This window comes from Heterodontus francisci, chromosome 34 (genome assembly GCF_036365525.1).
Source record: "Heterodontus francisci isolate sHetFra1 chromosome 34, sHetFra1.hap1, whole genome shotgun sequence".
NCBI lineage: Eukaryota > Metazoa > Chordata > Chondrichthyes > Heterodontiformes > Heterodontidae > Heterodontus > Heterodontus francisci.
In genome coordinates, this window is record NC_090404.1 from 27,291,298 (window position 1) to 27,315,893 (window position 24,596).

At 43.0% G+C, this 24,596-nt stretch overlaps 2 protein-coding genes across 2 annotated transcripts in view; both read right to left on the reverse strand.

Annotated features, from left to right (window-relative positions):
* LOC137348767 (zinc finger protein 850-like) overlaps positions 1-24,596 on the reverse strand; it is a 546,053-nt gene that overhangs the window by 21,561 nt on the left and 499,896 nt on the right. The window lies entirely within an intron of this gene.
* On the reverse strand, positions 20,744-23,794 carry LOC137349277 (probable G-protein coupled receptor 139). Its single transcript, XM_068014807.1, has 2 exons — positions 23,725-23,794; positions 20,744-21,639 (listed from the first exon to the last, which is right to left on the reverse strand). Exons 1-2 carry the CDS (start codon positions 23,792-23,794, stop codon positions 20,744-20,746), a joined length of 966 nt encoding a protein of 321 aa, XP_067870908.1.

Below are 24,596 nucleotides of genomic sequence, written 5' to 3' on the forward strand. Positions count from 1 at the left end.
CCAGTGATGATGGAGGAATGGATGTATATGTCCAAAGCACCATCAACTTGTATTTATGTAGCGCCTTTAATGTCACAAAATGTTCCAAGGCAGTTCACAGGATTGTTATAACGAAACATTTGATAGTGAGCAACATACACTTGGTCAAAGGAGCAGATTTTAAGGAGTGCCTGAAACGCAGAAGGTGAGGTAGAAAGGCTGAGAGATTTAGGGAGGGAATTTCAAAGCTTATGGCCTTGGCAGTTGAAGGCACGGCCACCAATTAAAATCGGAGATGTTCAAGATGTAACAATTAAATGAGCCCTAATATCTTGGTGAGTTATAAGTTACCAGATTCATTCAGCTCCATTTCATAACCTGTTTTTCTGGGTTCTCTCAAACTCCCTCTTTTCAGTTTCAAATCAATTTCACAGGGTGTTAAAAGGGGAGGATTTGCAGCCGAGAAACCCAAAGCAAACATCTCTTCAGCATCTGACGGAGTCGCCCAATTTATCGTGATCTGAGTATCGTACGATTTTGAACTTGGAAGCAAAAAAGCACCGTTCAAAACGGGGAGAAACTGTACATATGTTCTATCTGTGGACCAGGCTATAGCCTAGGATTTGGCCTGTTAAATCTTAAGCGCAGTCACACTGGGGATAAACCATTGAAATGTGGGGATTGTGGGAAGGAATTCAATTACCTATCTGAGCTTGAGATTCATTGGTGCAGTCACAATGGGGGGAAGCCGTTCACCTGCCCCGCGTTTTGGAAGGGATTCACTACTTCATACGACCTCTGAGACAACAGAGAGGTCATACGGGGAGTGGCCATTCACCTGCTCAGAGTGTGCAGAGGGATTCACTACTACATCCCACCTTCCGAGACATGAGCGAGTTCACAAGTGGTTGGATTCTCCTTTTCATCACATCCATGGCTGAACCACGTCAATTGGGATTTATTGCTGCTGATGTTAATAAACTCCAGTCCAGTTATAGGGGTTAATATTCTGGATAGATGTCAAATAAATCTGCATTGGGTTAAACACCGTTTGTGGAGACTTTTTAATATTTCTAACACAAGTTAGTTCCTTTTGAAGTGCTCTCCCTCTCCCCTGTCTCCTCCACCCTCACCTCCAACAAGTGTGAGGAGCTCATGGTCTTCTTAGTCACGCAGATTGAAACCATCCAATCAGTTGCCTCTGCTGATTTCCTCCCTCCCACTAGCCCACCCGGTCAAACTGCCTCTAGAGCTCCCCCACTGTCCGAGCCCTGAACCCACATCTTTCTCTCGTTTCTCTCCTATCTCCTTCATGCCCTCTCCGAGCTCATCTTGTCCATGAGACTCACCTCCTGCTCCCACACTATTCCCACTAAAATGCTGACCAGCCAACTTCCCAATGTTAGCTGATATTGTTAACGTCTCTCTCTCTTCAGGTACTGTCCCTCTCTCCTTTAAATCTGCCATCATTACACCACATAAAAAAAACCAACACGAGTCCCCCACCGTCCTTGCAAACTAAAGCCCCATCTCCAACCTCCCTTTCCTCTCCAAAATCCATGAATCTTTTGTCACCTCCCAAATCCGTGCCCATTTTCCCCACAACTCCATGTTTGAATCCCTCTAATTTGGTTCCCACCCATTCCACAGAGCAGAACCAACTCTTATCAAAGTGACAAATGACATCCTATGTGTCTCAGACAAAGGTAAACTATCCCTCCTCATCCTTCTCGACCTGTCTGCAGCCTCTGACATGGTTGACCACACCGTCCTCCTCCAACATCTCTCCACAGTTGTCCAGCTGGGTGGGACTGCACCTTCCTGGTCCCATTCTTATCTATATAATCATAGCAAGAATATCACCTGCAATGGCTTCTCTTCCCACGCCTGCACAGTTACCTCTGGTCTCCTCCAAAGACCTATCCTTGGCCTCCTCCTATTTCTCATCCACGTGCTGTCCCTTAACAGCACCATCTGAAAACACATCGGTAGTTTTCACATGTATGCTGATTGCGCCCAGCTCCCCCTAACCACCACCTCTCTCGACTAAATTGTCACACAGCTTGTCGAGTCGTGGATGAGCAGAAAGTTCTTCCAATTAAATATTATGAAACTGAAGCCATTGCCTTCAATCTCCACTCCACAATCCATTCCCGAGCTTCTGACTCGATCCCTCTCCCTGGCAACTGACACTAAACAAGATGTCTTGCAACCTTGATGACCTATTTGACCCCAAAATGAGCTCCTGACCACATATCCGTGCCATCACTAAGATCCCTATTTCCACCTTTGTAACGTTGACGGACTCCACCCCACATCAGCGCATCTGCTGCTGAAACCCTCATCCTTGCCTTTGCTACCTCTCGGCTATCCCAATGCATGTCTGACTCGCCTCCCACGTACTATCCTTTGTAAACTTGAGGTCATCCAAAACTCCGCTGCCTGTGTCCTAACTCACATTAAATCCTGTTCATCTGTCACCATTGTTCTCGCTGGACCACATTGACTTCTGGTCAAGCAATATCTCGATTTTAAAATTCTTACCTTTGTTTTACAATTCCTGCATGTACTCGCCCCTCCCTATCTCTGTAATCTCCTCCAGCCCTACAACCCTCCGGGATATCTGCCCTCTTCCAATTTAGGCCTCTTTCGCATCCCAGATCTTATTTGCTCCACTATTGGTGGCAGTGCTTTCAGCTGCCTAGTTCCTAACTTCTGGAATTCCTTCCCTAAAAATCTCCACCTCACTTCCTCTCTTTTGTTTTAGATGCTCCTTCAAATTTGCCTCTTTGACCAAGCTTTTGGTCATCTGCCCTAAGTTCTCCTGATGCGACCTGTCTACATATTCTCTTTGATCACTTTCCATGGAATGCTGTATAACGTTAAGAACACTACATGAAGGCAAGTTGTTCAATTTGATTAACAACAGCAATAACATCAGAATCCAACCCTGAAGTGATATGTGAGCTCGCTGGTGTTTTTTTACAGGGTAGAGTGAATTCCTTCCTACACACAGAGCAGGTGAATGACCTCTCCCGAGTTTGAACAACCTGGTGCGTTAGAAGTTTCCTGACTCATTGAATTACTTCTCATACACGGAGCAAGTAATCAGCATCTCTGAAGAATGACTGAGCAGATGATATTCCAGTTCTGAGGGGTAATTAAATCCTTCTTTAACTCCCCACATTTCCATGTTTTTTCGTGGCGCAATTGTCCGTATTAATCGCCACCTTGCATGATCAGTGAAGTCTCATCCACACACACGTGTATAGTTTCTCCCCTCTGTGAATGGTGTCACTTTTTTTCAGGCTGTGTAACTGGTTAAAGCTCTTTCCACAGTCAGTGCACTGGAACACTCTCACTCGGGTGTGTGTGTGTCTCAGTGCTTTTCCAGTCACACTGATGTTTGAAATCATTTCCCACAGACAGAACAGACAAACATTTCTCCTTCCACATTCCAAGGCCGATGATATTCAGGTCCTGATGAATCGAGTGACTCTGTCAGATCTCGATGTGATGTTTGGTTTGAGTTTCCCGTCTGTAAATCCTCCCCTTCTAATGCCCTGTAAAATGAATCTACAAAAGTTATCACTGTCAATCAAGAACAGAAATTCAGAACAGACAATTCTAGTTCCTATGGAACATTTTTTTCCTTTCTTCTCCCAAAGCTGTAAATCTCCATTCCACACACTACCTGTTGGCTGGGCTGAAATCCAAGCACAACACATGATTGTCAAATCTTTTCCTTTCGATCCATTTTTCTCCCTCCTCGAAGGAGCTGACTCTGGCTGCGTTCACCTCTACTCACTTGTTCCCCTCGCTCTCCTCCCCTTAAGGAGCTGACTCTTGCTGGTTTCAGTTCTATACTCACTTGTTCCCCTCGCTCTCCTCCCCTTAAGGAGCTGTCTCTGGCTGGTTTCAGTTCTACACTCACTTGTTCCCCTCTCTCTCCTTCCCAAAGAGTCACCAACCTCAGGGAGAACAAACCCACCGGCCTCTCCCCGAATAAAAATGCTCAGGGACAGGGAGTTTCCAGGACAAATATATCATTCGGTGAATAAGGTAGAAGACAATCCTGCATCTCTTCCCATTAATCCTGGGCTCTACATAGTTCTAACCTTGTTGGTGTTTCCTTTCCTGTAACAGCACTGGGCTAAACTCTGCCCACGTTAAGCAGCACCATGCAGTGATGTCGTAATGAAGCAACTTTCAGCCCAGTTGGTCCTCGACTCGTCCCTTTAAAGGTGGAGAACAGGGACATCCTGTCTCAAAGCTCATTGCACTCTGTTTATACTGAAAATTCCAGGGTGGAGAGCTGGAATATCCTGTCTCAAAACACATCTTCCGCTGTTCATCCTGGGAATTCCAGGGTGGAGAGCTGGGACATCCTGTCTCAAAACACATTCAATCCTGTTCCTAGCGAGAATCCCAATGTGGGGAGCTGGGATATCGTTTCTCAAAACAAACCCTACCCTTTTCATACTGACAACCCCAGGGTGGAGAGCTGGGAAATCCTGTCTCAAACCATGTCCCATCCTGTTCATACTAAGAATCCCTGGGTGGAGAGCTGGGACGTCCTGTCTCCAAACACGTCCCACCCTTCTCATAACGAGAATCCCCGGGAGGAGCGTTGAGATATCCTGTCTCAAAACACATCCCACCCTGTTCATACTGGGAATCCCAGTGTCAAGAGCAGCGATATTGGTCTCAAAACACATCCTGCTCTTTTCATACTGAGAATCCCACGGTGGAGAGCTGAGACATCCTGCCTCAAAACACATCCCACTCTGTTTATACTGAGAATCGCAGGGTGGAGAGCTGACCCTCCTGTCTTAAAACACCTCCCACCCTGTTCATACTGAGACTTGCAGCGTGGAGAGCTGCGAATTCCATCTCAAAACACATCCAATCCTGTGCATACTGTGAATCCCAGGGTGGAGAGCTGGAATATCTTTTCTCAAAACATATCCCACCCTATTCACAGTAAGAAACCCAGGGTGGAGAGCTGGGACGTCTTGTCTCAGAACACATATCACCCTGTTCACACCGAGAATCCCAGTATGGACAGCTCGCAGATCCTGTATCAAAAAACATCCTTCCCAGTTCAAACTAAGAATCCCAGGGTGGAGAGCTGGGACATTCTGTCTCAAAACACATCCCACTCTGTTCATAATGAGAATGCCAGTGTGGAGAGCTGGGACACCCTGTCTCAAACAACATCCTTACCTGTTCATACTGGGTATCCCAGGGAGGAGAGTTGTGACATTCTGTCTCAAACCATCTCCCATCCTGTTCATACTTATAACCCCAGGGTAGAGAGCTGGGACATCTTGTCTCCAAACACATCCCACCCTGTTCATACTGAGAATCCTAGGAAGGAGATCTGTGATATCCTGTCTCAAAACGCATCCTATGCTGTTCATACTGAGAATCTCAGTGTGGAGAGCTCGGTTATCCTGTCTCAAAAAACATCCTACCGTGTTCACACTGGGAATCCCATGGTGGAGAGCTGGGACATCCTGTCTCAAAACACATCCCACCCTGTTCAAACTAAGAATCCCTGTGTGGAGAGCTGGGACATTCTGTCACAAAACACACCCCACACTGTTCATACTGAGAACCGCAGGGCCAATACATTATTCCTGATGAACTGAACACAGGACTCCGGGTGTGGTCTGTCCACTGTTTTGTGTATCTCAGTGCTTTACCAGTCACACTGATAACTGAAATCATTTCGCCACAGACAGGACAGACAAAAGTTTTAGATTAGATTAGATTAGATTAGATTAGAGATACAGCACTGAAACAGGCCCTTCGGCCCACCGAGTCTGTGCCGAACATCAACCACCCATTTATACTAATCCTACACTAATCCCATATTCCTACCAAACATCCCCACCTGTCCCTATATTTCCCTACCACCTACCTATACTAGTGGCAATTTATAATGGCCAATTTACCTATCAACCTGCAAGTCTTTTGGCTTGTGGGAGGAAACCGGAGCACCCGGAGAAAACCCACGCAGACACAGGGAGAACTTGCAAACACCTTCCACATTCAAAGGCAAATGACATTCAGGTGCTGGTGAATCGACTGACTCTGTCCGATCCTGTTATCATGCTAGTTTGACCTTCCCGTCTGCAAATCCTCCCCTTCTAAGCCCTGTAACCATCACTCTCAGTACAGGACAGAAATTCAACACATTCTCTCCTCCTGCTTCTTGGTCCTGCTGCACATTGCCCCGAGGAGAAGCAACATAGTTCAACACTCACAGCAACCTCCAATTCATCTACATTACCAGGAGAGTAAGGCAGAACTTACAAACACTCGCCAACACGACTCTAGCCCTGAAAAAAGGCGTTTGCAAAAGTAATCTTTTTCATATAACTGTCTAATACCCTTTTTAATGCTACAATTCAACCTGCCTCCATCACGTTCTCAGACAGCACATTCCAGACATTAACCACTCGCTGCGAGAATTTTTTTTTTCCTCTTGTCACTTTTGCTTCTCTTATCAAGTACTTTAAATCTGTACCCTCTCATTTTCGATCCTTTCCCCAATGGTAGCAGTTTCTCCCTATGTACTCTGTCCAGACCCCTCATGATTTCACTGGAACGACGGAGGTGAAGGGGCGACATGATAGAGGTTTACAAATTTATGAGTGGCATGGACAGAGTGGATAGTCAGAAACTTTTTCCATGGCTGGAAGAGTCAGTTACAAGGGAACATAGGTTTAAGGTGTGAGGGACAAAGTTTCGAGGGGATGTGCGAGGCAAGTTCTTTACACAGAGGGTGGTGAGCGCCTGGAACTTGCTGCCGGGGGAGGTGGTGGAAGCAGGTAAGATAGTGACGTTTAAGAGGCATCTTGACAAATACATGAATAGGATGGGAATAGAGGGATACGGACCCCGGAAGTGCAGAAGGTTTTAGTTTAGACAGACATCAAGATCGGTGCAGGCGTGGAGGGCCGAATGGCCTATTCCTGTACTGGACTGTTCTTTGTTCTTTGATTTTGAATACCTCTATCAAATCACCTCTCAGTCTTCTCTGCCCCAAGGAAGAGTTCTAACTTCTCCAATCTATCTTCATTACTGAAGTTCCTTATCATTGGAACCATTCTCATGAATCTTTTCGGTACTCTCTCCAATACCCTCACGTCTTTCCTCAAGTGCGGTGGCCATAATTGGACACAATACTGCAGCTGAGGCCAAACTTGTGTCTTATATAAGTTCAACATAACTTCCTTGCTCATATACTCCATGCCTCTATTAATAAAGCCCAGGATGCTGTATGCTTTATGAACCGTTCTCTCAACCTGTCCTGCCATCTTCAATGACTTATGCACATATACACCTAGGTATCTCTGCTCCTGCACCCCTTTTAGAATTGTACCTTTTGTTCTATATTATCTCTCCATGTTCTTCCTACCAAAATGAATCACTTCACATTTCTCTGTATTGAACTTTATCTGCCACTTATCTGCCTTTTCCACCAACTTGTCTATGTCCTTTTGAAGTTTTACTCTATCCTCCGCACAGTTCACAACGCTTCGAAGTTTCGTATCATCTGCAAACTTTGAAATTGTGCCCTGTACACCAAGGTCTAGGTCATCCATTTCTTCTTTGAAGGTAGCCCCTTGTTCATCTACCGATTTTCTTGCCAGATTTTGACTCCAATTTATTCACCCCAGCTCAATTCTTACCTCATTGAACTTGGCCTTTCTCCACTCAATTGTTCTAACCCTGGATTTCTCTTTGTCCTTTTCCATAGTCAGCCTAAACCTTATGATACAATGATCACTATCCCCTAAATGCTCTTCTACTGATACTTGATCCACTTGGCCCACGACATTCCAAAGAAGAGGTCTAGCAGTGCCACCTTTCTCATTGGACCAGCAACATATTGTTGCATAAAAGTTTCCTAAACACACATTAAGAACTCTTGCCACTCACTTCCCTTTACACTACGATTAACCCAGTCCATGTTTGGATAATTAAAGTCCCCCGTTATAACTACCCGATAATTTTTGCACCTCACAGTGATTTCCTTGCAAATTTGTACCTCCGTGTCCTTCCCACTGGCTAGTGGCCTATAGACAACACCGAGCAATGTAAGTGCACATTTTCTGTTCCTTAGCTCTAGCCAAATTGATTCTGTCCTCGACCCCTCTGAGACATCCTTTTTCTCCAGCACTGCAATGCTCTCCTTAATCAATACCGCTACCCATCCTCCTTTATTCCATTTCCTATCTTTCCTGAACACCTTGTATCCAGAAATATTTAACACCGAGTCCTGTCCTTCTTTGAGCCAGGTCTATGTTATAGCCACAACATCATATTTCCACATAGCAATGTGCGCCTGTACCTCACCAGTCTTATTAACCACACTCCATGCATTCTCAGACATGTACAGTAACCCTGATTCAGACTTTATTACTTTCGCCCTTACGCTGACTCCACCTAATACTGTACAATTCCCTACTTTCACGCTATCTATCCAGAATTCTGTGCACCTTGGTATTCCTTTGTAATACTTGATCCTAGTTCACACAACCCTGAAAATTTCCCAGTTTTGCTTCCCTCCAATCTGAGCTCCCTCTCAGGTTCATCCCCCCCTGACAATTTAGTTTAAGCCCTCCCTAACAGCACTATCAAATCTCCCTCCAAGGATATTCATCCCAGTCCTGAGAAGATGTAACCCGTCCATCTTGTACAGGTCTCACCTGCACCAGAACAGGTCTCAATGTCTCAGAAATCTGATGCCCTCCCTCCTGCACCAATTCTGCAGCCACGTGTTCAATGACTCAATTCTCCTAATCTTATGCTCATTTGCACGTGGGCCTGGGAGTAATCCTGAGATTACTGTTTTTGAGGTCCTGCATTTTAATATCCTTCCTAGCTCCCTAAAATCTGCTTTCAGGACCTCATCTCCCTTCTTACCTCGGTCATTGGTACCAATGTGGACCACAACCTCTGGCTGTTCACCATTCCCAAGAAGAATGTCCTGTAGCCTGTCCGTGACATTCTTGACCCTGGCACCAGGGAGGCAACACACCATCCTGGAGTCACGTTTACTGCTGCAGAAACGCCTGTTCCCCTAACTAACGAATCCCCTATCACTACTGTTCTTCCACTCCTCTTCCTCCCATCCTGTGCAGCTGAGCCACCTGTGGTGCGACAAACTTGGCTCTGACTGCATTCCTCTGAGGAACCATCAACCTCGCCAGTGTCCAAAATAGAAAACCTATTAGCGAGTGAGATCATATCAGGGGACTCCTGCACTACCTGCCTAGTTCTCTTAGACTGCCTGTTGGTCATCCATTCCCTATCAGTTTGCGTACTCATAACCTGCGGTGTGCCCACCTCCCTAAACGTGCAATCCATATTGTTCTCCATCTCGTGGATGCAAAACAGTGACTTCAGCCACCGCTCGAGTTCCAAAACCGAGAGCTAAAGCTTCTGCAGCTGGTAACACTTCCTGCAGATGTATTTGGCTCGGACACTTGGTGCGTCCATGATTCCCCACATGCCACAGGCTGTACATTCCACTCAGCAGAGCTGCCCTGTCATATTGTAAGTTTACAGTCTAGTTATTATAAGCAGAATAGCTTACCAGGTACTCACCAAACAGCTCCTTCTATTGCACCGAAGCAAGAACCAAATACTGGAGAGTCAAAAAAGTAGAAAAATGGAGCACCTCCTCCCCCTTCACTGAACTTGTCACTCACAAAACTCGAATCTCTATCCTCAGCTTACACTCTGCACACCATTTGCAGGCTGCATCCAGTCTTCTGTATTTATACTTTTTGAAGCTGAAACTGCAGCAACCAGCTTTGACTGGTCAGCTGCTTAAGTAATCAGCTACTCTGCAGGAAAGCCTGTTGATCCCTGCTGAAGACTGTATGGAACTTTATTTACTTTCTTAACCCTAATTTACTTCGTTAATCCTGCTTTTTCTACAGGGTAAATCCCCGTTAAATGTTAACTGAAGACCAGAATTTTGTATAAGTAGCAGCACCTAAAATCCCACCTTACAAAGCTCCACACCGTATCTGTAAAGCAAGCTTCTTAAATCTTAGACAAAGATTAGCAGGCTCTACTGCAGATTAGCTAAATCATCAAATCTGCTGATTGCACTTTCAGCTTTAGAAAGTCTGGGTATCAAGCCCACAATTTTGCTGCTATTAACACTGCCCTCCACCTAACTGAACTAACCAGCCTCCATGATTGCCTGAGATTCTCAAAGTCCTTTTATCCAGGATCCCTGGCTTACCAGTTCAACAATGCAACCACTCGGCCTGCTGTGTTCATGAATTGTGCTTTGAAATGCATTTCAATTCCATCTATCAATACAAATTCCTCGATTCACAGGATAATTCTGACAAAAAAACCTTTCAATCAGCAATAAACTGTTTTACAACCAAATTTGAATACGGTGGCAGTGTGGCTGAGTGGTTATAATTTGAGCTGGGTGCCTTTTTGGGCATGTCACCAAATCCCTTCCTTTCTCAGTGGTGCAGTTCAAGCTCAACTCCTGATGTCTGGCACGAAAACCAAGAACCAGTCACCGTGAAAACTCTGTGACACCCAATGTGATTTAACACGCAGTTTCTGTCCGGAGTGAGACACGTTACTGGTGCACCATGAGATCCACATTGAGAAGATAACACCCCAATAGATGAGCGATATTGGTACAGACCACAGCAAGGGCTCACGGAGTGTGAGAGGTGGAAGCATCAACAGCCAAACCAGCTCAACAACAGCTTAGGATCACTGCTCCCTCATCCAGCCGCTACCGGTGGAGAATTGCCAGTCCCAGCCTGAGCTGTGTCTGGGAGCTGCCTGCCGTACTGAACTGAAAAAGGAGTTGGTCGATTCTGAGTCATCAGAGTGAAATATTTCAACATCTATCTGTGATCTACCTGTCCAGCCTGGTTTCTAAAACCGGTCTAATTGTCTGCCTCTTGTAGAAATGGTGAGATGTGAGGGTTTGTCATTTATCTCTTAATCCGTATCACTTAAAAAGAAAACAGATTATCTGGTCATTATCACTTTGCTGTTTGTGGCATCTTGTTGTGCACAAATTGGCTGCCACGTTTCTTATTTTACAACAGTCACTACATTCAAAAGTATTTCATTTGCTATAAAACACCTTAGGAAGTCATGATAGGCGCTATATAAATGCAAGTCTCTCTATATATGTATCGTGCCTCTGCCATCTCCTACCCTGCACCATCGAGTGCCGAGATCTTATCTTCTCTGGTTTATTGAATTGTCAAACAACTCTCTCATTTTATCCTCAATACCTTCACTTTTTTTGTTTATCTCATCTTCTAACATCAGTTCCACCCTGTTAATGTCCCTGGTAAATATGGAGGTCAATTAATTATTCAATATTGTGATCATTTTGCTGTCATTACCTGTGAGTTTATCCTGTACATGCCTGAGTGTCCTTATCACTGTCCTGACTTTTCCTCTATTGTTCCAGTGTGTGTGGAGTATTTTATTATTTCTAGTTATCCCTCCTTGTTCAGAACTCTGCAATCAGATAGTTTCACTCTATCACACCAATCAATGCACTAAATCTTAAATGCCTCGGTGATATCACCTTGAAGCCTCTATACTAAAAGACTGAGCCCTTGCAGTTTCATTGAGAAACTTTTAGACTCCCTGAAGCCATGAGAAAAGGTTCCTGAAAGTTGTGGTGAAGGCCGATGTGTGTGGAAACGGCTGACGTTTCAGGAGTGCAGGAGAAAATCTGTGTGTGAGAAGAGCACAGAAAAGTTGTCGAGCTGTGCCCTTAAGGCAATTTAAAAAAAACTGTTATTGTGGAAGCATAGAATTAAAGACAGGCAGTGCTGTCCTGAAAACATTCTACAAACTCATCCTATAGACCACTCCTGCCAATTTCCTTGTCCCAGTCTAAATGAAGATTAAAGTCCCCCACAATTATTACAGTGACTTTGTTACATACTTCAACAATTTCTTGTTTAATGCTCTGTCCAACAGTATAACTACTGTTAGGGGGCCTATAAACAACTCACACCAGTGTTTTACGATTCTTGCTATCCTTAATTGCCACGCATGCTGATTCGACTACATGATCTTTTGAGGCCAGATTCTTTCTCACTAATGTCCTTAAGTCATCATTTATTAGCAGGGCTACACATCCTCCTTGTTCATTCTGTCTGTCTTTCTGAAATATTGTGTACCCTGGAATACTTATTTACCAACCTTGATCAGCATGTAACCATGTCTCTGTAATGTTGATTAGATCTAAATCATTTACCTCTATTTGCGCCACTAGCTCAGCTATCTTATTGCTGATGCCTATTGCATTCAGATGAAAAATGTTTTTTTTTTTACTTCCATTACCTGCAATGACCTTCTTTACTGATGTACTTTTTTTTAAAACTCTCTGTCCCTTCCTTTCCCATTCTGCTTGTCTTTACCCACGATGCTATACTGGTCCGGTGCCAGATATGTGGCTGGAAGCTCATCTTGAGGTTACACAGGCACCATGGTTGCAAAACATTTGGTTTAATCGCAGGGACAGGGATGAAGCCGGATGCTAGGGAATGGATTGTGGAGTGGAGACAGAACACAATGCCTTCAGCCTGCTGAAATTAAATTGGAGGAACTTTCTGCTCATCCTCCACCATGTAAGTAGGTTTGGGTAGCTGGATTTTAGCTTAACTTACCATTTTCACACTGTCTCCTCTGCAATAACTTGACAAGGTCAGGTACGCCATCTTATTACTAATACATGAGCAAAGAATTCATTTTTGTGTGGGCGGCACAGTGGCGCAGTGGTTAGCATCACAGCCTCACAGCTCCAGTGACCCGGGTTCATTTTTGGGTGCTGCCTGTGTGGAGTTTGCAAGTTCTCCCTGTGTCTGCGTGGGTTTTCGCTGGGTCCTCCAGTTTCCTCCCACCACCAAAGACCTGCAGGTTGATAGGTAAATTGGCCATTATAAATTGCCCCTAGTATAGGTAGGTGGTAGGGGAATGTAGCGACAGGTGGGGATATGGTAGGAATATGGGATTGGTGTAGCATTAGTATAAATGGGTGGTTGATGGTCGGCACAGACTCGGTGGGCCGACGGGCCTGTTTCAGTGCTGTATCTCTCAATAAAAAAAAAAATAAACAAATAGCGTGGGTAGCAACTGACATCACAGGATCTGGATGAACCATTAGGCAAACTGCAAGGTGGTTTCGTGCCCAATAAGGGTTCAAAAGAACAGCTATGTAACATAAGAAGCAGCACGAAAAATCCACAGGACAGAAGAAGAGAATCTTCAGTCAACAGAGCACAGCAAGAGAAAGACAGACCGTGCCAGTCCCTCGGAGGGCTACTGCTATGTTTTTTTTAAATAGAGATACAGCACTGAAACAGGCCCTTCGGCCCACCGAGTCTGTGCCAACCGACAACCACCCATTTATACTAACCCTACAGTAATCCCATATTCCCTATCACCTCCCTACACTAGGGGCAATTTACAACAGCCAATTTACCTATCACCTGCAAGTCTTTGGTCTGAGGAACAAACTGTGACTATTGTCTTTTTTAAGTGTTACTTCTTTGCACTGAACATAGGTTACTTAATAGATCTGCTACACTTATAGCAAACGTATACCTGCACCCATAGTGGTTTGCTGTAGTCACAAATAAATCTCCCTAGTTGGATTTAATTGAATCCTGAAACTTGCTGCAAACCTATAATTGGCGACCCAGATGGTCATAAGAACTAGGAGCAGAAATAGGCAATTCAGCCCCTTGAGCCTGCTCCGCAATTCAATACGATCATGGCTGATCTCATCTCGGCCTCAACTCCACTTTCCTGCCCGTTCTCCTTAACCCTTCAATCCTTTACTAATTAAAAATCTGTCTATCTCCTCCTTAAACATACTCAATGTCCCGGCATCCACCGCACTCTGGGGTAGTGAATTTCATCGACTCTCGACCCTTTGAGAGAAGTAATTTCTCCTCATTTCTGTTTTAAATTTGATACCCCTTATCCTAAAACTATGACCTCTCGTTCTAGATTTCCCCACAAGAGGAAACATCCTCTCTACGTCTACTTTGCCAATCCCCTTGATCATCTTATATACCTCAATTAGATCTCCTCTAATTCTTCTAAATTCTAGAGAGTAAAGGCCTAATGTGCTCAATCTCTCTTCATAAAACAAATCCCTCATCCCTAGAATCAATCTAGTGAACCTTCTCTGAACTGTCTCCAATGCAACCAAATCCCTCCTCAAGTAAGGGGACCAAAACTGTACGCAATACTCCAGGTGCGGTCTCACTAATGCCTTGTACAGTTGCAGCCACACTTCCCTACTTTTATATTTTATTCCTTTAGCAATAAATGCCAAAATTCCATTTGTCTTCATTATTACCTGCTATATCTGCATACTAGCTTTCTGTGATTCATGCACGAGGACACCCAGATCCATCAGCACAGAAGCATTCTGAAATTTCTCTCCATTTAGATAAAAATTTGCCTTTCTATTCTTCCGACTAAAGTGGATAACCTCACACTTATCCACGTTAAACTCCATCTGCTAAATTTTGGTCCATTCACCTAACCTATCCATATCCATTTGTAAACTTTTATTTCTTTATTGCAACTTACTATCCCTCCTATTTTAGTGTCATCTGCAAATTTTGCTATAGTACCTTCTATCCCTGAATCCACGTCATTAATATATATTGTAAATAGTTGGGGCCCAAGGACCGAAGCATGTGGCATCCCACTGGTTACATCTTACCAACCAGAAAAAGACCCATTTATCCCGATTCTCTGTTTTCTGTTGGTTAGCCAATCTTCTATCCAAGCTAATAAATTGCCCCTAACCCCATGTGATCTTATCTTGTGTATTAACCTTTTGTGCAGCACCTTATCAAATGCCTTCTGGAAGTCCAGATATACTACATCTACAGGATCCCCATTATTCACTTTGCTTGTTACAACTTCGATGAACTCTAGCAAATTAGTCAAACACGATTTACCCTTCATAAAACCATGCTGACTCTGATGGATTGCGTTTTGACTTTCTAAATTTCCTGTTATTACTTCCTTAATAATGGATTCTAACAATTTCCCAAAAACAGATGTTAAACTAACTGGTCTGTAGTTTCCTACTTTCTGCCTCCCTCCTTTTTTGAATAACGGTGTTATATCAGCATTTTTCCAATCCATTGGAACCTTTCCCGCATCCAGAGTACTTTGGAATATTATAACCAATGGATTCACTATCTCCACTGCCACTTCCTTTGGGACGCTAGGATGTAGGCCATCAGGCCCTGGGGACTTGTCTGCCTTCAATCCCAATCGTTTGCTCAGTACTTTTTCCGAGTGATGATGATTTAACTAAGTTCTTTTCTTTCTATGATCTCTGCATTTCCTTTTACTATTGGGATGGTGCTAGTGTCATCCGCTGTAAAAACTGAGGCAAAATACTGATTTAGTGTCTCCACAATTTCCGTGTTCCCCTCTATTAACTCCCCAGTCTCAACTTCCAAAGGACCAACATTCATTTTAGCTACTCGCTTACCTTTTATATACTTAAAGATGGTTTTTTCTATCCGTTTTTATATTTTGCGCTAGTTTTCTTTCATAATTTACCTTTGCTCTTTTTATTACCTTTTTAATAACCCTTTGTTGATCTTTAAAATTTTCCCAATCTTCCAGCCTGACACTGGCCTTTGTAATACAGTATGCCTTAGTTTTTGTCTTTATGTTATCCTTAACTTCCTTGCTTAGCCATGGATGATTTTCCCCCTCTTAGAATCTTTCTTCCTCTCTGGAATATATTTTAGTTGGGAGGAATTGAATATCACCTTAAAAATCGGCCACTGCTCATCAACTGTTCTACCTTTTAGTTTTCCTGCTCAGTACACTAGGGCCAAATCTGTCCTCATGCCTAAACCTTTGTTTAACTCCAGAACGCTCATGTGGGACTCCAGTTTCTCCCCCTCAAGGTGATTTTGAAATTTTAGCATGCTATGATCACTCTTTCCTAGAGGATCCTTAACTATGAGACCATTAATTAATCCCACCTCATTAAACAATACCAAATCTAGAATAGCCTGCTTCCTGGTTGGTTCCACAACATATTGCTCCAAGAACAATCTCTAATACCTTCAATGAACTCTCTCTCGAGGCTACCCTTGTCAATTTGATTAATCCAGTCTATATGCATAATAAAATCACCCATGATTATTGCAGTACCTTTCTTACAAGCCCCCAGTATTTCCTGGTTAATACTGTGCCCCACTGCAGAACTACTGTTTGGGGACCTATAGATTACTACAACCAGGGACTTCTTTCCCTTGCTATTTTTTATTTCTACCCAGACTGATTCTACGCCTTGATCTCCAGTGCCTAGATCGTTTCTCACCAAAGCACTGAGTTCGTCCTTTACTAACAAAGCTACACCACCTCCTTTTCCTTCCTGCCTATCCTTCCGAAATAGTGAGTACCCTTGAATATTCAATTCCCAAACTTGGTTTCCCTGCAGCCACTTCAGATACAAAGCCTTTAAGTTTGTTCTATTATCAAATTTCCCAACTCTTGTATGATTCCTTTGTGCAATATGACGTTCACACGTTCTATCCCGTCCTTTTATTTTCTGGTAACAATCAGCCTCATCGCTAACCTGCACTCCGACCTTCTCCTTTAACTTTGACTTCCTAATTTTCCATGTAACCGAACCCTCCTCCCCACCCACCACCCCCCCCACCCACCCCCCGCCCACTCCACTATTTAGTTTAAAGCCTTATCTACGGCCCTAGTGATGCGATTCACCAGGACTCTGGTCCCAGCATTATTCAGGTGGAGCCCGTCCCATCGGAACTGCTCTCTCCTTCCCCAGTACTGGTGCCAATGTCCCACGAATACCAACCCAATTCTCCCAATCCAATCTTTGAGCCACGCATTTACCTCTTTAATCTTATTGACTCTGTGCCAATTAGCTCGTGGCTCAGGTAGTAATCCGGAGATAATTACCTTTTTGGTTCTGCTTTTTAATTTAGCCCCAGCTACTCATATTCCCTCAGCAGAACCTCTATCCTAGTTCTACCTATTTCCTTGGTACCCACGTGGACCAAGACAACTGGATCTTTCCCCTCCCACTCCAAGTTTCTCTGCAGCCCACAAGAGATATCCTGAACCTTGGCACCAGGCAGGCAACACAGCCTTCGGGACTCTCGATCTTGGCCACAGAGAACAGTGTCTATGCCCCTAAATATGCTATCCCTGAATACGACTACATTGCTCTTTTCTCCCCCCATTTGATTGGCTCCCAGTACCACGGTGCGATAGTCAGTTTGCTCATCCTCCCTACAGTCCCTGCTCTCGTTCACACAAAGAGCAAGAATCTCGAAGCTGTTGGACAAGGACAAGGGCTGAGGCTCCTGCAACACTACCTCCTGGATCCCTCTACCTGCCTCATTCATAGTCACACCCTTTTGTCCCTGACCACTGGCCGAATTCAAGGTATTCTGACATTCGGAGGAAACATATGACAGCACATGAAATCTGCCCAGAGACAAGCCAGATGTCTTTGTTACCATGAGAACAAGGAACACAGATTAAAGGCCCTTTTGAAAGCAGGGTGCAACGTTGCAACTCCTAAAAGACAGTGTGTTTTTCTCTCCCAGGTTTCCAGGGACTCTACAATGCAGTTTTGAGTTGCACTTTGTCACATTTGGAAACAAAGGAAGGACCAGGCGATTTTGTTATGATCAGACATATCGTCTGTGAGAATTGTCAAAGGCAAATAACCATTGACTTTTATCCAGATTAATTCACCAGGCTTTCCTAGGTCTGAAATTGAAAGTAAGACCAGCAGTCTGATGCTCAATCTAAACAGAAAGAAAGAGAGAGAGAGAGAGAGAGAGACCAGTGGGCTGTTTTCTGGAGAACCAGCTGCTCTCAACTCATTGATACAACAAAAGGTTGCTTAGATTTGAATCCAGTGTGAATGTTCGAGGATTTCAGAGGAAAAAAGACCACCAGAGATTGCCTTATACGGAAGTCCAGTAGAATGTGCTTGGAAGAAGTAAGCAAAGAGGACTTTGGCTTTGAGAAGGACACTGGGAGATCTAGCCCACTGCAACTGGGAGGAGTTTGGGACTTTTAAGTGCAAATATACCTTTTCACTGAGAACACTGTGCAATGTACAAATGTAGTGTGGGGTTTTCGAACGTGTTAATAAGTTAATGGGAAATATATTTGTCTGTAATTTAAGGCATTAGCTACCCATTAAATGTAATTTGCTTATCTTTTTTTTAGTTTAGTTGTTATATTAAAAGTCATAAAACGTTAAACCTTGTCGTGTAATTCTTTAATTCGTCGGGGAAGTTTATATCTTTTGTTTTAAAGTTAGCAGCCTCGACTGAAGTTGCAACCCTATGCACTCGAATTGGAAGCAAGCAACTAGTGGTGGCCACAGGAATATGTTCACAGGCCTCAACTTCTCACGATATTTGTTAATAACTTTGATACCACAATTGAAAGACATGTATGCGTTATGCAAATGATACTAAGATTGTTGGCATTTTTAGTAGTATAGACAGGAGCATAAAATTGTAAAGAGACTTTGACTGAGTGAGTGGGCAAAACTGTGATAACTGAGGTACGTGTGAGGTTTTCCATTTTGGGCCACAAATGGATAGATCTGAATATTGCTTAAATGGTGAAAAGCGAGGAACAGTGAAAGTTCGAAGAGATTTAGAGCTCTGTGTATACTGATCAGTAAAATGTAGCAGTCGTTTACTAAAATAATCAACATGGTTAATGGTTTATTATCAGACAGATAGAATATAAAGGTTTCGCGTTAGCTATATAAAGCCTTCGTTTCACCACATCTGCAGCACTGTGTACAGTTCTGGCTTCTACACCTTAGAAATAATTTATTGGCTTTGGAAGGATTCTCCAGAATGTTAGCAGGCTTGTTAGTTGGCTGTTATTCGATTGAACATGAAAAGTTAATTGGTGATTTAATCGAGTTTCTTAGGAATTTGAAAGGAATTGATTGGGTCAGTGGAGGAAACGTTTTCTGCTGATATGGGAGTCTTGCATAAAAGGATATCATCGTAAAATTAGGGCCAAATCATACAGGAGAGGTTAGGAAACAGTTTCATACAAAGGATGGTAGAAGTGTGAATCGGCCACTCACAGAAATCAGTGGATGTTAGCTCAATTAATCTGAGATCAATAGAGGTTTCCTGGATAAGGACAGGGAAACCGAGTCAAGACAAGTGCAAAGAGTTAGGATATAGATCGGCTAAGATCATGCTGAATGGCAGAACAGAGTTCATGGGCTGAAGGAACTATTTGTTTTCCTCTATTCCTATATTGCATTTGCCGTGCTGCCTTCCATTTAATCCAGAGTCCGACAAGACTGACCCTTTAACCCATGAAATGACCTTACACCCACAACACTGACCCTATAACGCATTTACATGCCTTATACCACAATAATGACCCTATAATACATATTGACCTTACAACTGCAATGCCGACCCTATAACACATATACAGGCCCTTTCCTGCAATACTGACCCTATAAAACACATTCTAACATGATAATTACAATACTGATCCTATAACCCATATAATGACCTTATACCCACAATCCTACCCCATACTGCAAGTTCTCCCTGTGTCTGCGTGGGTTTTCGCCGGGTGCTCCGGTTTCCTCCCACATCCAAAGACTTGCAGGTGATAGGTAAATTGGCCGGTATAAAATTGCCCCTAGTGTCGGGAGGTGATAGGGAATATGGGATTACTGTAGGGTTAGTATAAATGGGTGGTTGTTGGTCGGCACAGACTCGGTGGGCCGAAGGGCCTGTTTCAGTGCTGTATCTCTAAATAAAAAAATAAAATAACACAAATACTGACATTATACACACAAACGGACTCTATAACCCATATACAGAATTTATGCCCATATTATTCACCGTATAGCCCAAAATTGGCCATACAGTATCCCAACATTGATCCTACACAAATCATAGATTGAGTTTATAGCATTACAAAACTGGCTTATAATTTCCATAAACTTTCATCATTACAAAACTAAACTGATCCTGTTGCCAGCCAAAAGCAGAGCTGGAGTGGAACTGCTTCACCTCGCAAGCTCTTGCAACAGTAATTGATGGTCTGGAAATATAATCAATTTGCAGCCAATGGGTGACCTGTGATGCTTCCAAAAGATAAGAATTCTCGGGTAAAGTTACAATCAAGTAGAAATAAACAAAGAGTTGGAAAGGGAGGAAAAGGTAGAGAAATAAAAGAAAAGGAGGAAGTAAGGGAGAGAGGTAAAGTGTTAGAGGGACCCCATCATATGGGACTGGAGTCATATGTGGACCCGGGCCGGGTCGGGTGGAAAGTTCCATTCCTAAATGATGTTACTGAAGCAGTTGGGTGCATGTCAAACTCCAGCGGCTTTTCACGAGCATCTTCTGCTGCCAACTAAAAATTAACCAGAATTTAATTTAATTTAATTTCCCAACTCCTAACCGTGTTATTGGAACTCTTGGTTGTCATCTCAGTACCATATCCATTCGGCTACTGTACCCGCATTTCAGGGACATCTCACGTTATGCATATTATAGCCGAAACTAGAATGTAAATAGCCAGTTCAGACACTGTTCTAATATTGAATAACCTTTCAGTTCCTCTTTACTGTAACTGAAAACTGAGACAGTAATACAGCAACAAATTATTCAGCCGTTTTCACTGTTTATGCCATTTAGGAATTATATTGAAGGAGTATTTTTACCGCATCCTTCAGCTCCTTTCTGAATTTAGTCTGTGACCCTGCATAAATACACGTGTTGGTACAGGAACTAAAGAGTTGAAGCATGTATCCACTTTCCTGCAGAATAAACTTTGGGTCATTGGAATTTGAACCTGTAGAATAGTTATTGTCTGTAATTTGCACAAATAGGAAATTTACAACATACGTCAACCACAACAGAAGGAAACTGCCCGAGATGAGGAAGAGTAAAACAATGGACTTTTTCCGGCTTTCCATCTCTGGGTCACTCTGTTTCTTTCCATTGCTGTGGACTCGGAGACTCCTGCGAGCTCTACTGGCCACTAGGATGTGTCTGACTGTCAGAGCATTGAGCAGCAAAATCAGGATGAACGGGAGACATGGAGTTAGAATACAGTCCAGCCAGTCAAACACTCTCCATGGAAGTGAAACATAATAGCTTTCTTTGATGTTGCAGTACCAGGGTACATTATTAATTATATAGATAGCATCATACATGAAGTAGAAAGGGATATTTTTGAAACAGCAAAGCACGCCGACCATTCCTACAACCACAGCCGCCGTTTTCTCAGTGCAGTATCTCATTTTCAGCTCCGGGCAACAAATGGCTATAAAGCGATCGAATGCAAATGCGACTGTTAACCAAACGGAACTGTCTGTGGAAGCGTAGCTTAGGACACTAACGAGGCTACAGCCCGGAGTGGAGGAAAGGAAACTGAATGGGAAATAAATAGCACAAAGACGACTTAATATCACAGCGGTGATAATAACCAGTAGATCTGTCACTGCCATGGATATCAGGTACCGAGTGATACATCCTGAGAGACCACACCTTCCTCGGGACAGAATCATAACTGTCACCAAGTTAGCTGTTGGGGGTGGGGAGGGAGGAAGAGACAGAGAAGGAGAGAATCAATGATCAGACTCACACGTACAACATCAGATTGGTGGGAGACTGCTTTAAAATTTACAACACTGATACTTGATTTAATGATTGAAGCTGATTGGTTTACCGACGGATAACTTATGTGTACTAAAAATGATCGTCCCATATAAAACTGGGACCAGAAATATAAAATAATATCTAAGATTTATTTTTATCTTCATGCAAAATTGATATATTATAGAAGTAGAAGGAACACTGCCATATTAAAGTGTTCGGTAGACAAAATTGTTGCACTTATCATTGTCCCAGAAGGACCAAAGGCATGTTTTAACCTGAGGATCAGCACTTTGCAAGCATGGGGAATGGTGAGGAGGTGGGAATCCACGACCTACCAAAGCCACTCAGCACTCTGCAAGCGTGGAGCAAGGCGAGGAGACAGGCCTCCATGAACTATTACAGCCAGCCAGCACTCTGCAAGCGCGGGGTAAGGCGAGAAGATAGGCCTCTATGAACTACCACAGCCGGTATAGGGGTTGAACCCACGCTGTTGGCATTTTTATGCATTATGTTCTAGCCTTCTAGCCAACTGACCTAACCAACCCCCAAACACATAAAATTGAATGCCAAAATGACTCTTGTAATTAATAACGAAATATTCTGAATTCATATTTAAACATGGTAAATAATGACAATAAGTAATTAGCATGAAGTATAATGATACTAAAATCAAGTGAATGGTAGGAAGTAAAACACGTGTAATAACAACTTTAAAATAAATATCAGAAGCTATTAAGAAATGACAACACCTTAAATGAACGACATTGATACAGTGCAGGTTTGGCTCCTGTGGAAACAGGTCAAGGAACATCAGCAGTTCTTTTACAGTGCAGCGACTCCTGTAATGGAGGGAGATGTAGCGGCCAGTGAGGTCCTACAAACAGTAGTGAGAACATTGACAAATTCCTCTGCACTTACTTCCGGTGGTGTTTGGGGGAGGAATGCTGTTTTTGGGACAAGGAGTAAGTAGTGCCCTTCCTCTAATCGTGTGATGGGATGCTTTACTCGTCGAAGCAGTTTACATCTCCTCCGAAGAAGGACAGATCAGACAGTGCTGCTCTCCCTCAGAAATTCACTGGGAGGGCACGGAGCTAGGTCATGGACTCAGGGCCTGGAGCATGGCTTGAATCCACGACCTTCAGAATGAAAACTGAGTTCACAATATAATTCACCAGATAAAGTGGTTGAGTATGGGTGCAGTGAACTTCGGTTCTGGAGGATCTCACATGGCGTAGACAATAAAATGTGTTTATTAGGAGAACGGACTGCACCAGTTAACGGTAACAGCGGACAGAAGGACTTATAGATAGTCTTCATAGCCGATCATAGTTGATAATGGTTTGGTAAAATCACTCAGTGCACAATGAACAACAACAAATATATGCAGTGTCAACAGAAAATGCTGGAAATACTTAGCAGGTCAATGGCAACATCTATGGAAACAGAAGCAGAAAATACATATAAACGGGTTCCAGTCTTTGCAATCTAGTTTCACATCCCTAGTCACAAAGTTCATTACAATGTCAAAGATATTATTATATAATTTTAAACATTTCATTTTGCAATGATGTCCTCCAGAACTGCCTGAACCTTTTACATTTTTGGACAGCGGGCACTGGAAGAAAATCAACCTGGTTGTCAAAGTAGGTGGGAGATCCATGGAACTGTGAGGGGTAAACAAGTTATGAAAACTGATTCCAGAGCTGTGCGTAGACATAGATACATTTTAATAATATTTGGAAATTAAAGAACATTTTATAGAATAAACTTTCCTTACAATAATCCAGAAGAGAGCGCTATTGTAAAAGGCTTCTCTGTGTTATTAACTCAATGAGCTTCATATTTCAATCGACATAACAATGAACACACAGTGGAGAGCTGAGCTACTGCGTTGATTGAACTGAAAACTCAGAAGGTGATTGAGAGGGAAACAGGGCCAATATGATGATTGGCAGCGACTCAACAATGGCACATTGTTGTGTCCAGTTTCTCATTTACTGCAAAACTTTACCTGGAACACCGAAAGCTGCAAGAACAGAGTAATAAATGGAAAATACCAGTCCATTTCCTGGTGCATGCATTTTCTGTGCTGGTATACTTTGCCCTCTGAAATAAGCTCTTAACACATTCACTTATATCTGATATTCACCTCCAGAGAGTCAATTAGGTTGGATCATCAGAGCTGTTAGTTACAGTCACCTGAACAAACAAATTAATGTTAACGTGATAGAAAGTAATTGAACTGAAAACTCACTAGTTTAGAATGCAATCCATTTGAAGTGATAAAACACGGTTTTAAGATGCAACAGATGCATTTTCGTGATGAGAAATGGTTTTAAGACACAAGTAGAGAGGTTTAGTGAGGTAGGTGTGCCTGATACTGTGTATATCGATTTCCAAAACGCATTCAATAAAGCACCATAAAATGGACGTGCTGCAAATTTAAAGCCCTTGGAATTAAAGAGACTGTAGAAGTATGGCTATAAAATTGGTCAACGGACAGATAGCACAAAGTGGATATGAATGTTTGTTTTTCAAACTAGAACAAAGTTCACAGTGATCTTCTCTATGTGTTAGTATTGGAACCACTGCTCTCTTTCATGCATGTTAATGACATGGAAAGGCCATAATTTGAAATGTTTATACAAAACTAGGAAATTTAGTGTCTGATGAGGAATACAGTAACATACTTTAGGTGAACATAGGCAGACTGGTGAAATGGTCAGACACATGGCAGATTAAAGTTAGCACAGATAAATCCGAAATGGCATATTTTGCTAGGAAGAATGAGGAGACACATATAAAATAAACTGAATAATTTTAAAACGGAACTGAGACATCTGCAGTTCATGTATGCAAATCATTCAAGTTGAGCAGGACAAG

Coding starts and splice junctions, on each gene's coding strand:
- LOC137349277 (XM_068014807.1), bottom strand. CDS start 23,794: ATGCATGCACCAGGAAATGGACTGGTATTTTCCATTTATTACTCTGTT. Junction 21,640..23,724: donor TGCAGCTTTCGGTGTTCCAG/GTAAAGTTTTGC, acceptor CACCCCCAACAG/CTAACTTGGTGACAGTTATG.